Consider the following 14,105-nt stretch of genomic DNA (forward strand, 5'->3'; position numbering starts at 1 on the left):
TTTTTCCTACTAAGTTGATAAAAAAAATTACCACATCAATTGTTGGTAACTTCAAACATGATAATATGTAAAGGACAAAATTCTAAGAACTCTGGAAAAAAGTTAAAAAAAAAAAGAAGAAACTAATTTTATTGAATTTCAATTTTAAAATTGAGAGTTCCATGGGTGTCAATTTTCATTATCTTGGATTCAGTTCAAAAAAGATTTTATTTTGAAATGTTTTCTTTTGAATCTGAAGTTTTTCATAGAATATGGAAGGCTGTTGTGTTGGATTGCTAAATGATAATCCATGTGGACCCAACGACGCTTAGTAAGATTTTAAATCTTACCACGTATGTCAGGCTAGTCTGTTTTTTATTTTATTTTTAAGTAAGGTGGTTTTTGTAATATAATGCAAGAAATAGGTCTGTCCGGTAAATCTCTCAATTTTAAAATTAATTGGCCACAGAATTCAGGATCACGTTATCTATGGATCTCAAATAATATAAAATAAAATTATATTATTTACTCCTGCATATGAGAAACTACTAGATGCACGTGGCAGACATGGAGAAAGTGGGACCTTCTGACACATATTCTCTGACTTTGTGGGTCCAACAAGTTTGGCCCCACCGTTTCGTTTTAAGTAAATAACCCCTGTTAGTACAGGATACATTACTGGAGATTGATATATGAGGAGAACGCGCCCCATTTTCAAACCATCATCTCACTTCGAGTGAATTATTTGACTTCTCTACTGATGGCAGAGCTCGAGCTTCTTCTGAGTCTCTCATGGCGAAAAATCGCAGAAAGGCGAAGATCGATCGGTTCGAGTTTCAGAAATCACTTGTTTGATCTCTACTCTGTAATGTTTCTTCTTCTTCTGATCTTCCCGATCTCCAAATCGAATCAGATTCCAGGGGTAAGCCTATCGAAATCCATCGTTTGATATTGTTTTTTCGGATTATTGGGGTTTTGTTAGAGAAATTTTATTAAAAGAAATCTACAGTTTTGTGGAGTCGGATATGGAGATACGGAGTGTGGCTTCTCGTCTTCATCGAAGCTCTTGATCAAGGGAGGAACTGTTGTAAACGCTCATAATCAGGAAGTTGCGGATGTTTATGTAGAGGATGGAATCATTGTCTCTGTGCAACCTAACATCAACGTAAGATCGAAATTACTAATTTCTGCAATTTCGATCTCTTGTAGTAATTTCTGTGGTATTTTTGGCATTATTACAGTATTACCCCCTTAGAGATATGGAAAATATATAATATGCCCCTGTACATTTTTTAAGTAGTGAGAGCCCACCTTTACTGTTAGTCTCTTGGCCTGATACAGGTTGGTGATGATGTAACTGTTCTTGATGCCACTGGGAAGTATGTCATGCCAGGTGACATGTCTGAACTTTCGCGCATAAATGTATTGGGAGAGTCGTACTTACTGTTTTCATTTTGTAAAGCATAAAACACAGTAGCATTATCTCTTGAAGCATACAACTAATCCTACTAACAAAGACAATCTTTAAAATTCTTCTTGACTGAACATATATAATATGGGGGAAATTCCCAAAAAGTAGAAAAAGTGTGCAATTTTCTTGTTTCAGCACAGTATTCATTTTAATTCTGAAAACGGGAAATTATATTTTTAGAGTTAAAATATTTCACTTAAAGCAGGGGAAAAAATTCCTGTTTTATAAAACAGTAAATATTTCCCTGCCTTAGTTTTAGCTAAATGGTTATACAATTTCCGCTCCATAAAACAGTAAATTGTTTTCCCTGTTTTAAGTGAAATATTTAAATTCCAAAAATGGTAATGTACAGTATCAGAATTTAAATGAATAGTGTGCTGAAATGGGAATTTCACATTTTTTAGTGCATGTTTTGGTAGATCAGCCTATATTTTGAACTAAGTTGCACAGTTGTCAAGGAAGGACCTATACAAGTTGCTTGGTGACTTGGTATTATTTCCCATGTTATGCATATTGCTGTTGAAACACTTAATTTAGGATGGATGGATGTGAAGACGTCATCCATCTCTTAAAATTGTGTATAGGGGTTGCATCCAAAAATTCGAGCATCTGTCGAGGAGATTTAGAGTCAAGAAATGTTTATGCAAGATCTTGAAAATGGGTGGAGAAGAAAAGCGTATGGATTTTAATGTCCACAGATGGCCTTTGGAATTCTTTATGCATTTGTGGCTGTGTTCATCTCTATTTGTTGAGTGCATCTGCAAGCTTTTAGGCTTGAAGTTTATTGATGTTGCCTATGATTTTTTTAAGAACATTCTTATGGAGCTCATTCTCTGTTGGAGCTTGGAATCTTCAAATTGATAATTTTGTTGATTACCATGTGGTACAATTCAGTTTTAAATTGCAAACTCTTTGCTGGAGTTTCTTTTATGCAAGTGTTTGATGGTTGGGAACAGTAAAATAGCCTGGGAATTTGATTGGGAATTATTTCAAATTACCGTCTTTTATTAGAGCTGGCATCACTAAAGATGGACGAAGTAGGATGAGCCTATCGTCTGATTTATTATATATTGGGCTCTCACCCAATTTGCATTACTCCCCTTTATAACTGTTGATATCATAACACTGTACACATCAGAGTGGAGGGTTTTCCTCGGTAATTCTGTCTGATTACCATGAATGTTTGCAACATGCAATTTTTGTGTAGTTTAAATAAATCTGATCATGATGAGCCATGAATTTTTTTTGCTTGTAATGATAACAGGAGGTATCGACCCTCATACACACCTTTCGATGGAGTTTATGGGTACTGAGACTGTTGATGATTTCTTCAGTGGTCAGGCTGCCGCATTAGCTGGGGGGACAACGATGCACATTGACTTTGTTATACCAGTTAATGGAAGTTTATCTCTTGGTTTTAAATCTTACACAGAAAAAGCTAAAAAGTCATGCATGGATTATGGTTTCCACATGGCAATCACAAAATGGGATGAAGCTGTTGCAAGAGACATGGAAATCATGGTTAAGGAGAAAGGTTAACATGTTTTACTTGCATATTGTATAATACGAATTGTTTATATTAACCAAAAAACAATCTTATGTTGAAGGACCAGTTCTAATGGAATAATCCATTCTAAAGTTTACTGTTGCCAACTAATAGGTATCAACTCCTTCAAGTTTTTCCTTGCCTACAAAGGGGCTCTTATGGTCAACGATGACCTTCTATTGCAAGGCTTAAAAAAATGCAAGTCTCTTGGTGCCTTAGCTATGGTTCATGCAGAAAACGGAGATGCTGTTGCGGAAGGACAGGAAAGGATGATAGAACTTGGTATTACAGGTCCGGAGGGACATTCACTTTCAAGGCCCCCTGTGGTAATGCTCAAACAGTTTTCTCCTTTTACTAATAATTTGTGCTTGAGTTGTATTGTTTTTCCTACCATTTGGAATTTTATCAGAATGCCTTTTTAAATTTTAAATTGTTGGAGGCATGGGAAGTTTGAAACAGTTGGAAGTTCCCAGATTTGCCTGGAACTGTGTATGGAATGTTCACTATATCTTCTTATTGAAGAGAAAACTACACAGTTTCCTTATTGAACTGTTGAAACAGCTGCATTTCTATTTAATGTATTCTTGATTCATCTTCAATTTGGTTAGAGATATCCAAGTGATAAAACTGTTACTCTTTCTTTGACTACTAACGGAGAGTGTATCTGTAAATATGGATTATCTGCTAACTGTGGGATGTTGGGCAAACCAGAAATGGAATGCAGGTTTTTTCTCAATTTTTAAGGAGGTTGGGTGGTTAAATTGTTATCAACAAGGGTTAAATGGGCTCAGATTTTATGCTTATAAGGACTGATCTAAGGTTATGATGCAGGGACAGAATGTAGGGACAAAAGGAGTAGATTGTAGGGTGCTTAATTGGTCAATTGGGCTATTTTGGCCTTTTAGGGTTCATCTAAAGATGGGTAAGAATTCTAAAGGAAAACCCTATAGGGAGTAATATGGGTACTATGTAGAATTGCACAAAAAGGGTTAGGATTTATTAGAGGGAATCCTAAGGACGATTGGGTGCTTGATTTGACTGGTGGATAATATTATATGTTTAACAAGATTAGGGTAATGGAAAGAACAATAAAGCATACTTTAGGTAAGAGTCTCACTTACTGGTTGGTGTGTATGAAAACTAACCACAATCAAATTACGGAGTCACTCAAAAACCCAGTGCATCCAATGTCTATGGAATGTGTAGACAAATAATTCTTTCAACTTGTAAACTTTGGAGCATGAGGAGGCAGCCTTGACCCTTATAATTCCACTTAACCTTCAATTCCTAATGCCAATTAAGAATTTGAAATATTTGTCTTTCTAGAACTTGGTATAATACAATAAGTTCCAAGTAATTATAACCAATAATTTCTAAATTAAGTACATTTATGGACTAAAGATAGAAACTGACTATGAACTGCTCCTTGTTTGTGTACCGTCCTGGGGTTTTTTGGACTCACCAAGGTCATGGGTCTTTCTAGACCTCGCTGTAATGCTTTCTAGACCTGAATCAGGTGTACTCGTTGGTGTTGGAATGCATAGCTGAATGTCAAAGACAAAATGCTTTTCCTTTCATGTTTTTACGGTTTTACCTATGGTAGCATGCTTTACTTATATAGATACTATCACAAATGTTCTAAAGGAAACTCACCTTATACAAGCAACAATTTCTGCTTTTCTTGTCCTCTTATGTTGCATAAAAGACCTGTGGATGAAACCTAAATCAGTGACCTTTGTTCAAATAATGACGCTTGCTGAGAAACTTAATTTGTGAAGTTTTCCATGTTTTCGTGCGACTATTTAAGGACAACACAATTGGAGTCATATATGGTGTTGGCAGCCAAAATCCGCCATCTAAAATAGGGCAGATGATAAAAATGGTGGTCTGGTGTCACACTGGATTAGGAGGAATAATCCTTTCCCAAAACTACATTTGGTGGATGTTGTCATCAACCGGATGAGCACCTTTCTTGATTGCTGATGTCAACGGTTGGATGGCCTAATCTAGTTCCTAATGTCACCAAGCTAACCCAAATGCTAACATCAGCAGGCAGATGGGCTCTCTGAATCCGCAGAACTGGTCAGCTAGAGGGAGAGACATGTGCCTTATGATTCCTCAAGGCCAATAGAGGCCTAAAGACCATTTTACCCCTATAAAGGTGGTTAAAAGATACAATACATTGCACTAGAAAAGGATTCTTACTATTGTTACAATCCTCAACCAAAGATGGCCACATGGCATTTTTCTCACCTGTTTCACAAAATTCGATAAAATTGTCTAATGAAAGAAATATAATGAATCCTAGATTAAGTGAATAACCTAGGTGTCGGGGATAACCTCTCTCATTAAATGAGAGCGGCAAGTGTCCTTCTCTCATAAGAGAATGAAGTCTCTACTTCAGTCATTCTAAAGGAGATTTAGATATTTCTAAACAAGAGATGTGTTGTTCTCTCATTGGAAATATTGTGGTAACTCTCCTTGACCATTCCTTGGGAATAACTTCTCTCACATGATTGGTGAGGGGCTTGTTGGTTGCTTTACCAGCACAACAGCTACTACATCCGTTTCTATTTCAAACGGGTGTAGATTCCTGAAAGACAGCACATAAAAGACCCCTTTTGGCATAAGAACCACACATAATCTTACATTCACAAGAATAAAATAAGAAGTTATGCGCATCTCGAGGAGATGAAAAATACCTTTGGAACTTTTTGGCCCAAAATTGTGTATTTACATGAAGTGATGAGAAGGGGCTGCATTATTCTTCCCAGCTTGTAGAAATTTGACTTCAATCAAGTTTGTCTACATTCTTACTGGAATTCTTTTCATCCGATGCCCTACATTAGTTTGTGTAAGTTACATCATTACTGATGCGTAATTCTGACCCTCAATCATGAGAGTAAGAGCATAGACTTGACTATTTGACGTTTTTTTCTTTTTGAATTTAAATAGTTACTTAACATAGTATTAGGACTTTGTAATTCATTTTTGTTCTTGTTCAGCCTTTTTATGTAGACACTTCTATCCATGCATTTCCTAAATTTTTCTGTAGTTATTGCATTCTTCAGAGAGCAATGCTATGCTCAATGCAGACATTTCAATACTTGAACCCACGTTCAAGTGCCATTTGTTTTGCTATTGTGAGGCCAATTTGATAATAAAAAAAGGTTCAATGCTGATGCAGCTGGAAGGAGAGGCGACTGCCAGAGCTGTTCGTTTGGCAGGTTTTGTGAATACACCACTCTATGTAGTTCATGTGATGAGCACTGATGCGATGGAAGAGATAGCCAAGGCTCGGATTTCTGGTTAGGATTGCCTTACTTTTTCACTTTCAGATTTTTTTTTGTGGTAACTTTGTTTGGTGGCATTAATAATGTATCATTGCAGATTCTCTCAGTATAGGCTGAACATCACATGCCCTGCAATTGATTTGGAATTGGATGCATACTATGTGCACCCTAGCCACTAAGCTGATGCCTACTTTATTCAAGTATTTCTAAATCATGATCCTGTATGGTTCTACCTAGTTTGCACCATGAAGAACTAGTAGCAAATGAAAGAAAACAAATGATGCTGAAGAAAACAGATGAATGGGTTGAATATTACAACATTTTAAATTAATAGGATCCTATGTTAGAGTTAAGATCAGATTTCAGATTACAATATTTGACACCAAATTTAGAAAAGTGAATAGATGAGATGTAAGAAAAATTAATAGGAGATCCTGGATGCTTAAGAGATAACCGGTATATTGTGTCACTGATTCTTCATGGTGCTTGTACTCACAATGTAAAGATTTTCATGATTAATCTCCTTCATTTTAAACTTATGTTTGATGGTGGAGATAAAAATGAAATGTATGTCTAAAATCCACTTTTTGAAAGAATTCAAGGGGTTCTTTCCTTGACACCTGATGATGATTACATAGAGTCAACTTTATAGTCCTAATTTTCCACCTGACACCAAACTTCAAAGAAATCTAAAACCTTGAATTCCCAACCTTACATCCCTATTCCTGTCATTATTTACATACATCTATCTAACGAATATGATCTTATAGATGGAGCCAAAAAGGCATACTTAGGTTTAGCAATCAATAACTTTACGATAAACTCAGGTGTTATGCATAAAGGATAGTTATGGCTATAAGATGGAAGCCTAGATCCAGATACACTGCATCTTTAACACAGATGGGATGGTAAAAGTGGAGGTTTGCTTCTGGAATGCTATGTGACCGATACATCACAATTAAATTAAAAGGAAAATTTTATAAGATGCCAATAAGACTGACGATGCTTTATGGAGTGAAATGTTGGGAGGTGTCTAAGCTTTGTGTTACTTCATGCTTGGTGTGGCAATAGTATTTACTCCTTGTTCATATAGGTGAAGTTTTCTTATTTGTTCTTTTAGGATATACAACTGCCTATCTTCAAATGTTAAGACTTTAAACTGCTTGTACACCATACAGACCATTTCATGATTTGTACAGGAGATGTCATTCGTATGTTTTTTTTTTAAAACTGCAGGACAAAGGGTTATTGGAGAACCGGTAGTGTCTGGACTGGTCCTTGATGATTCTGGGCTTTGGGATCCTGATTTCACCACTGCAGCAAAGCAAGAACCCATATACCTTTCAGTTCCTTTTTGTTTTCTATCATTTTTTAAAGTCTTGCTAAGAGACATGTGACCTTTAATTGTTCCAGGTATGTCATGAGTCCTCCAATAAGGAAATCGGGACATGATAAAGCCCTTCAAGCTGCTCTTTCAACAGGAATTTTGCAGGTTTCTTTCTCATCATAGGAATGGATTTTTAGTTACACAATTGTCTTTTGACCATCACAAATATATTTAATATTTCCAAAAGTCTCAAGAGTATTTTTTAGATGGAAGAAAAGGGCATCAAACTTTTAGTCTCTTGCGATAAAGATGACTCATAAGTCATAACTGTTGTGTGAAATTTTGTAAACAAATCATTCATCATGTTTTCTATAAGTAGCAAAATTTTACTAATAATGAAAACGATTACAGTTGCACAGGGAAGAGATATCTAAATGTATATAAGGTATTCTATGTACTTAGACTTTAGCAAGGGAATCAAGTATGCCATTTGCTCTCCTATTAGTATGAGAGAATAGAATGATCTGACCTTTCGCCACATAAATTCTCTATTGATGCAGTTTCTATGAGTGTTAATATCTTCGGAATTGGAATTCCAATTAATTATTGGATTTTATGGTTTGCAGCTTGTAGGAACCGATCATTGTGTGTTCAATTCAACACAGAAAGCTTTTGGTATTGATGATTTTCGAAAAATTCCAAATGGTGTCAATGGTAATCTCAAGTTCTCGTGGTATCTGTTGATTATTTATGAAGTTAATTTCACTGTCCAGAGTAATTCAAATGACACTTATTTTGGCTGCAACTTGTTAATCCATGCACACTTGTCACCATCTGAGATTTCCAGGTATTGAAGAAAGGATGCATCTAGTCTGGGATACAATGGTGGTAAGTTTCAATTAATCAAATGACTTGTCTTGGAAAACTTATTTTTCTACGCTCACAACCAACATAATTTACTGCAGGAGTCTGGCCAAATATCTGTTACTGATTACGTGCGAATAACGAGCACTGAATGGTACTCTTTTGCTATCTTTTTTTTTTTTTTAATATATAATTTTTTTTATGAAAGCGTATATATGCTTTTGAGAAATTATTTATTAGTGCTTCCATTATACCAAAGAGCTTGTTTGTCTCTCATAATGTGGTGCAATAGGAGAGGCTGGTATTGTGGTGCACAAAATCAGATCAAATAGATGACTCTCATCATCCAAGATTCCATGGACAGCCCTAACCTCACGTGTAAGGGTAGGAATTTTGCACTGTGAGATCTTAAAGGTGGGACCACTAATTGAATGGTCGGGGTCTTACTTGCGTATGTGTTGGGTGAAGGACAGATGAGACATGGAAGTATGGCATTTCATATTGTGCCTCATATCATCTAGTCTTTTACTTTGTTCACCTCATAAACAAACGATGTGTTCTTGCTTAGTAAATAAACTATATTTTTATGCTCAAGAGGAAAGTGAGGTCCTGTTTTTAGTATGAATTGATGTGCTCTTGCTGAAAGATTTGTTTGCAATTGTAAGGTCAGGGGCTTGATCCTAACTTTCCTGTCTGAATAAGTACTCAGAAAATGATTTTACGTCGTAAAAAATTTGCAGTGCTCGGATCTTCAATATATACCCAAGAAAAGGAGCAATACTTACCGGGTCTGATGCAGATATAATCATATTCGATCCAAATTCAAGCTTTGAAATATCTACCAAGTCTCACCACTCAAGATTAGACACAAATGTGTTTGAAGGGAAGAAGGGAAAGGTAATCTTTACAAAACTGATTTCATTCATGTTTTGATAATGAGTTTACTAGCATTTCTCATGACTAAACTTCATTAAAAAACTATCTGGTCAGCAAATTGCATGAATTTGCTTCAATGATGGTGTATTTCCGATTTTGTAGAGTTCCTCTGAAAGCTTTGTATTACTTTCTTTACAGGGGAAAGTTGAAGTGACGATTGCAGGAGGAAGAGTTGTATGGAAAAATGGTGAACTCAATGTTATGCCTGGTTCTGGAAGGTACATAAAAATGCCACCTTTTGGTTATCTTTTCAATGGTATGGACAAAGCTGATGCTGCATACTTGTCTTCACTGCGTGCTCCCGTTCAACGCTTCAAAACTGCAACTTAAGTTACGTCTTTTATATATTTTCTAAAACCAGAATTAAAACTAAAATAGTTTATACGGTACTGTATTGTACATAGTATCTAGTTTTAAAAACAAATAAAAAAAAACTTGTAGAATTTGCATCCCAAGATTCAAATTGTATTTGAATCCTAACTTGGATGTGAAAGAACAATGACACATTTGATTACACGAATGTATCAGTTACTAGTAAGGTAGTCTGTACGGTAGCAGATGTTTTTTGCTGAATCGAAATATAGTTTGTGGTTCACGTCGACAATTTCGTTACTTTTTGGAAATTTTAAGCAAGAAATTGTCTGTTTATTATTTTTCTGTTTGAAACTTAAAAGTATTAAGCCTTATTAAGTAGCCTTGCGCTTTTAAATGCTATTGCAATGAACACATGTGGATGTATTTTGAGAAATAAAAATGCAGAAATGACTTGAAATAACACTGGGTGTAGCACTGAGAGAGTGCAGAAAACCGTACATATTTTTTATCGAGATATGAGTGTAAATACACTCGAGGAAAAATAACGGTTCTGCACACAATACTATGTTAGAGTGTTATTTTGAGTCACTGTAGTAAGCGTCTTTGAAAAATCAAAATTATGTCGTTGCACCCTTTTAGGGGTGCAAATTTGTTCGGTTTGGGGCCAAATTGAAATTGAACTAACATAGGTTGGTTCCACTAAACAAGAATCAATATTCAATCGAGTTGCCCATATAATCAAACCAAATCAAATTGAACTAAGGTTGGTTTGATTTAGTTTAGTTCTATGGGTTGTCGATATCCTATAAATGTTCTTGGAAGCAACATATATTTTAATGAAAAAAGAAGTAAAATAATAAGCAAGAAATATTTCATATAATACATCATTAATCTATGTCTCAAATCCTAAGCGATGAGCACAATAAAAAAAATCAAGCATCCTCCACCTTATTTCATGCTCCAATCTATAGTAAATTAATATTTATTTTTATGGATTTGATTCTATACAAGCCTTGAATTGAGAATCGAATAGAATTGATTGGTTTGACTTTCTTAACCCATAACCAAATCACAACTTGTTCTAAACCAATCCAAAACTATCGATTGGTTCGATTCTCGGTTTGAACAAGACCAAGTTGCACCACTAACTAAAATGTAATAGCGAATGTTTTCTTTTAAGGGTACGTAACAACCCCCCGGGGGGGGGATCTCCCAATAGAGGATCAATTGGAGGAAATTCAATTGAGATGGTTTGGTTTAGGGGTGTCAATTGAGCCAATTGACCCGTTAACCTGGTCTGGCCCGACCTAATTAAAAGGGTGAGGGGATGAGAGCCTCGATCTTAAGCCCACAATGCGTGGGTTGGATTCAAAAGATTTTTCAACTCGACAAATCTATACCGAACTAGAGTCTAATAATGTCCAACTTGACCTGGCCTTCTAATATATTTTACTTGTATATATTATTTATGAATAGATTTATGATTTTATTAATAAAAGAGAACTAAAATTTATTATAAGTAACAAATTTAATTTTATCCGTAATCATTTTTTCAATTAGGTTCCAGGTTGGTTCCTGTTTTGATTAAAAACAATATCAAATGATTCCAAACGATTTAAAAGAAAAATGCATGAATTTAATCTTTTTTCAAAATTCAAAATCAACCTGAACACCCGGTCTGTTAGGTCCGGGCATAGCTAATTTAGGTCCAAGAGGAGTATTTGATTAGTTAGGCATGGTTAGTTGGGTAATCCGGACTGGAATGAAACTGATTTACCAGGTTTTGATCCGATTTGGGGGTAAATTGAAACCTAGGCCAAATTGATAGGTTCTGGGTTCAAACCGGACCGATGGTCTGAAGGTGAACTCAAACCCTCTTGAAACTTGTGAAACCGGTCTGAATCCAATTCCAATTCTAGTTCGGGTTTAACTCGAAATCCATAAAAAAAAAATTGCATAAAATTGAGTCGATACTGTGTCATGATTCCCACGATTTTTTACTTTTTTATTTTAAAAAGATGTCAGAACTCAACGTTAAAACGGTCTCAAGATTGTTGAAGTGGTACAACGCAGGTCAAATATTAGGATAATGATTTCGGTTTGTATTCCGAGTTATTATTGGTCCGATTTCGAGTTTGGTCTAGTTTCAGACACCTAACTTGAAATCGAACCTATGAGGATTGAGTTGGTCACGATTCGAGTAAGTTATCGATTCTAATCCGATTTTCAGATAAAAAAAACCTGTCTAGGTTACTGGTTCCAGATTTTTTGAACACCCCCCTATGATTGGTCTAACTATGCTGTACCTCTTTTGGGCCTAGTAGGATCAACCAAATTCGGCCATATTTGCCCATATTAGCCTTCCTAAATTTTAATTTGGTTAGAGCATCTCCCATGCAACACCTTCTATCCATACCCATAAATGAGTCTTTTTAAGTATTGTGAGTAATAATTATGGGTATCCATGTGATATGCACTCCAACCGTGCTACCCATAAGTGTTATTCTTAAATTATTTAATAATTTTTAAATTCAATTCAGATTAAAATTTTTTTTATATTAATTAAAAAAAAAAATATAATTATCTGAATTTTTCCCCTCCAAAAAAGATGGATAATCACGGGAGTACTGTTTTTTGGGCATTGAAAATGTCTAAACCTAAAAAATGGTGAGGGATGGGTCCTCTATTCGAATTGAAAATTTTGGACTCCATTACCTATATCGACAAACATTACCTATGTCGACAATTGGGAGGTGATGGGTAGACGGAAGGGTAATGCATTGGAGCTCTTATAAGAGGAGAAGACAAATTTCCAGGGATGGGTTGCGATTTCATCCAGAACAAGATTCAACAATGAACTGATAAAGACGATAAATCTTTATGTTCTCATAAGAGTTGTGATAATCTAACTACTACACGTGACAAATTCAATTGACTATCTGGCATGATAAGTTTGGAAGCCATTGATGTGTGCTCCTTAGTGTGCACAGTTCCCTCGGGATGCATTTTTTATGGGGAAGTGCAATTGTATATGTCTAGGAGCACATATCTATGGTTCTCGAACTTGTCACGTCAGGTAATCGATTGACTTTTACACGTAGGTGGTCAGATTATCCCAATTCTTCTAATAATTATATGCCACGTGTCATCTTATTCTCTTCTCATAATAATTTTCCGCTTTCTTCCCTACAAAGTACAAACCCTAGTTCTGTGTTCCTTAGTAGTAATCTTTCGATCCAAAATCCAAATTTTACAACTTCTTTCAACCTCAAACCCTAGAGTTTGGTTATAGTAGTAAAGCAGAGTATCCATTAATGGCGACGATAAGTCTGCGAAAGGGAAACACTCGTCTTCCACCTGAAGTGAACAGAGTCTTATACGTTCGAAACCTCCCCTTCAACATCTCGAGCGAGGAAATGTACGATATCTTCGGAAAATACGGTGCCATACGTCAGATACGTATAGGTACGAACAAGGATACGAGGGGTACCGCCTTCGTAGTATACGAGGACATATACGATGCCAAGACGGCTGTCGATCACCTTTCTGGATTCAACGTTGCAAATCGGTATCTCATCGTATTGTACTATCAACAGGCGAAGATGAGCAAGAAAGTCGACCAGAAGAAGAAGGAGGACGAAATCGCAAAGATGCAGGAGAAGTATGGAGTATCGACCAAAGATAAGTAAATTTAATAGCTTTTATGTTTGAATTTTTAGGGTTTTTTGGGGATCTGATCTGATTTGGGGTTTGGGTCTTTTAGTTTTTGTTGATCGAAGATAATTAGATAGATTTCGGTTGAATTAACTTATATTGTGCACGGTGATTAGATGTGACTTGGATATTGTACAAGAATCAAGATTCTTGATTTAGTTTTGTTTGTATAATTACATGAATTACTTGTTGGTAATTTTTTTCAGTGATCATAGCCATTTAGAATCTAGATGAACCTAAAACAACAAAATCCAAACCAACCACCATAGCCTAGGGTCCTAAAGCCTTGATACTAGACGTTGGTAAAATATTAAACTAGGGGGTGTCAATGGATAGTCAAAATTTGTATTCGATTTGTATGATGGGATACTATCCAAAATTTTGGAATATAGGATTCAAATTCAAATAATTTTTTATATTCAAATATTTTTCCGATGCGTATTCGAATATTGATATATCTGCTCTGATAACATTCGATTCAATATATTATATAATAATTATATTATTTACGGAGCCAAGATTTTGTTTATGTGGGGGCAACTAAGACCACCCTTATAAGTTTGGAATTTTTTTATGAGGGTAATATAGACGGTTTTTTTTTCCTCCTCTGTTATCTATTAAATCCTTAGAAATTTTAAAAATTCTTGTGGGGGCAAGCCC

General features: G+C 35.6%; 2 protein-coding genes across 2 annotated transcripts; both read left to right on the forward strand.

Annotated features, from left to right (window-relative positions):
• The first annotated feature begins 693 nt into the window (after window positions 1-693).
• Window positions 694-10,011, forward strand: PYD2 (pyrimidine 2). Its single transcript, XM_086452360.1, has 13 exons — window positions 694-901; window positions 989-1,144; window positions 1,321-1,372; window positions 2,715-2,984; window positions 3,111-3,322; window positions 6,184-6,304; window positions 7,526-7,613; window positions 7,703-7,781; window positions 8,243-8,330; window positions 8,464-8,504; window positions 8,582-8,634; window positions 9,221-9,377; window positions 9,555-10,011. Exons 1-13 carry the CDS (start codon window positions 740-742, stop codon window positions 9,744-9,746), a joined length of 1,671 nt encoding a protein of 556 aa, XP_086308486.1. The 5' UTR covers window positions 694-739; the 3' UTR covers window positions 9,747-10,011.
• A 2,895-nt stretch (window positions 10,012-12,906) lies between these two features.
• LOC147396996 (RNA-binding (RRM/RBD/RNP motifs) family protein) lies at window positions 12,907-13,618 on the forward strand. The gene has a single exon (XM_086452363.1). It carries the CDS (start codon window positions 13,046-13,048, stop codon window positions 13,418-13,420), a length of 375 nt encoding a protein of 124 aa, XP_086308489.1. The 5' UTR covers window positions 12,907-13,045; the 3' UTR covers window positions 13,421-13,618.
• Window positions 13,619-14,105: the final 487 nt, after the last annotated feature.

The sequence above is a fragment of the Akebia trifoliata genome, chromosome 8, assembly GCF_017979445.1.
Source record: "Akebia trifoliata isolate Shusen 1 chromosome 8, ASM1797944v1, whole genome shotgun sequence".
NCBI classification, from domain to species: Eukaryota; Viridiplantae; Streptophyta; class Magnoliopsida; order Ranunculales; family Lardizabalaceae; genus Akebia; species Akebia trifoliata.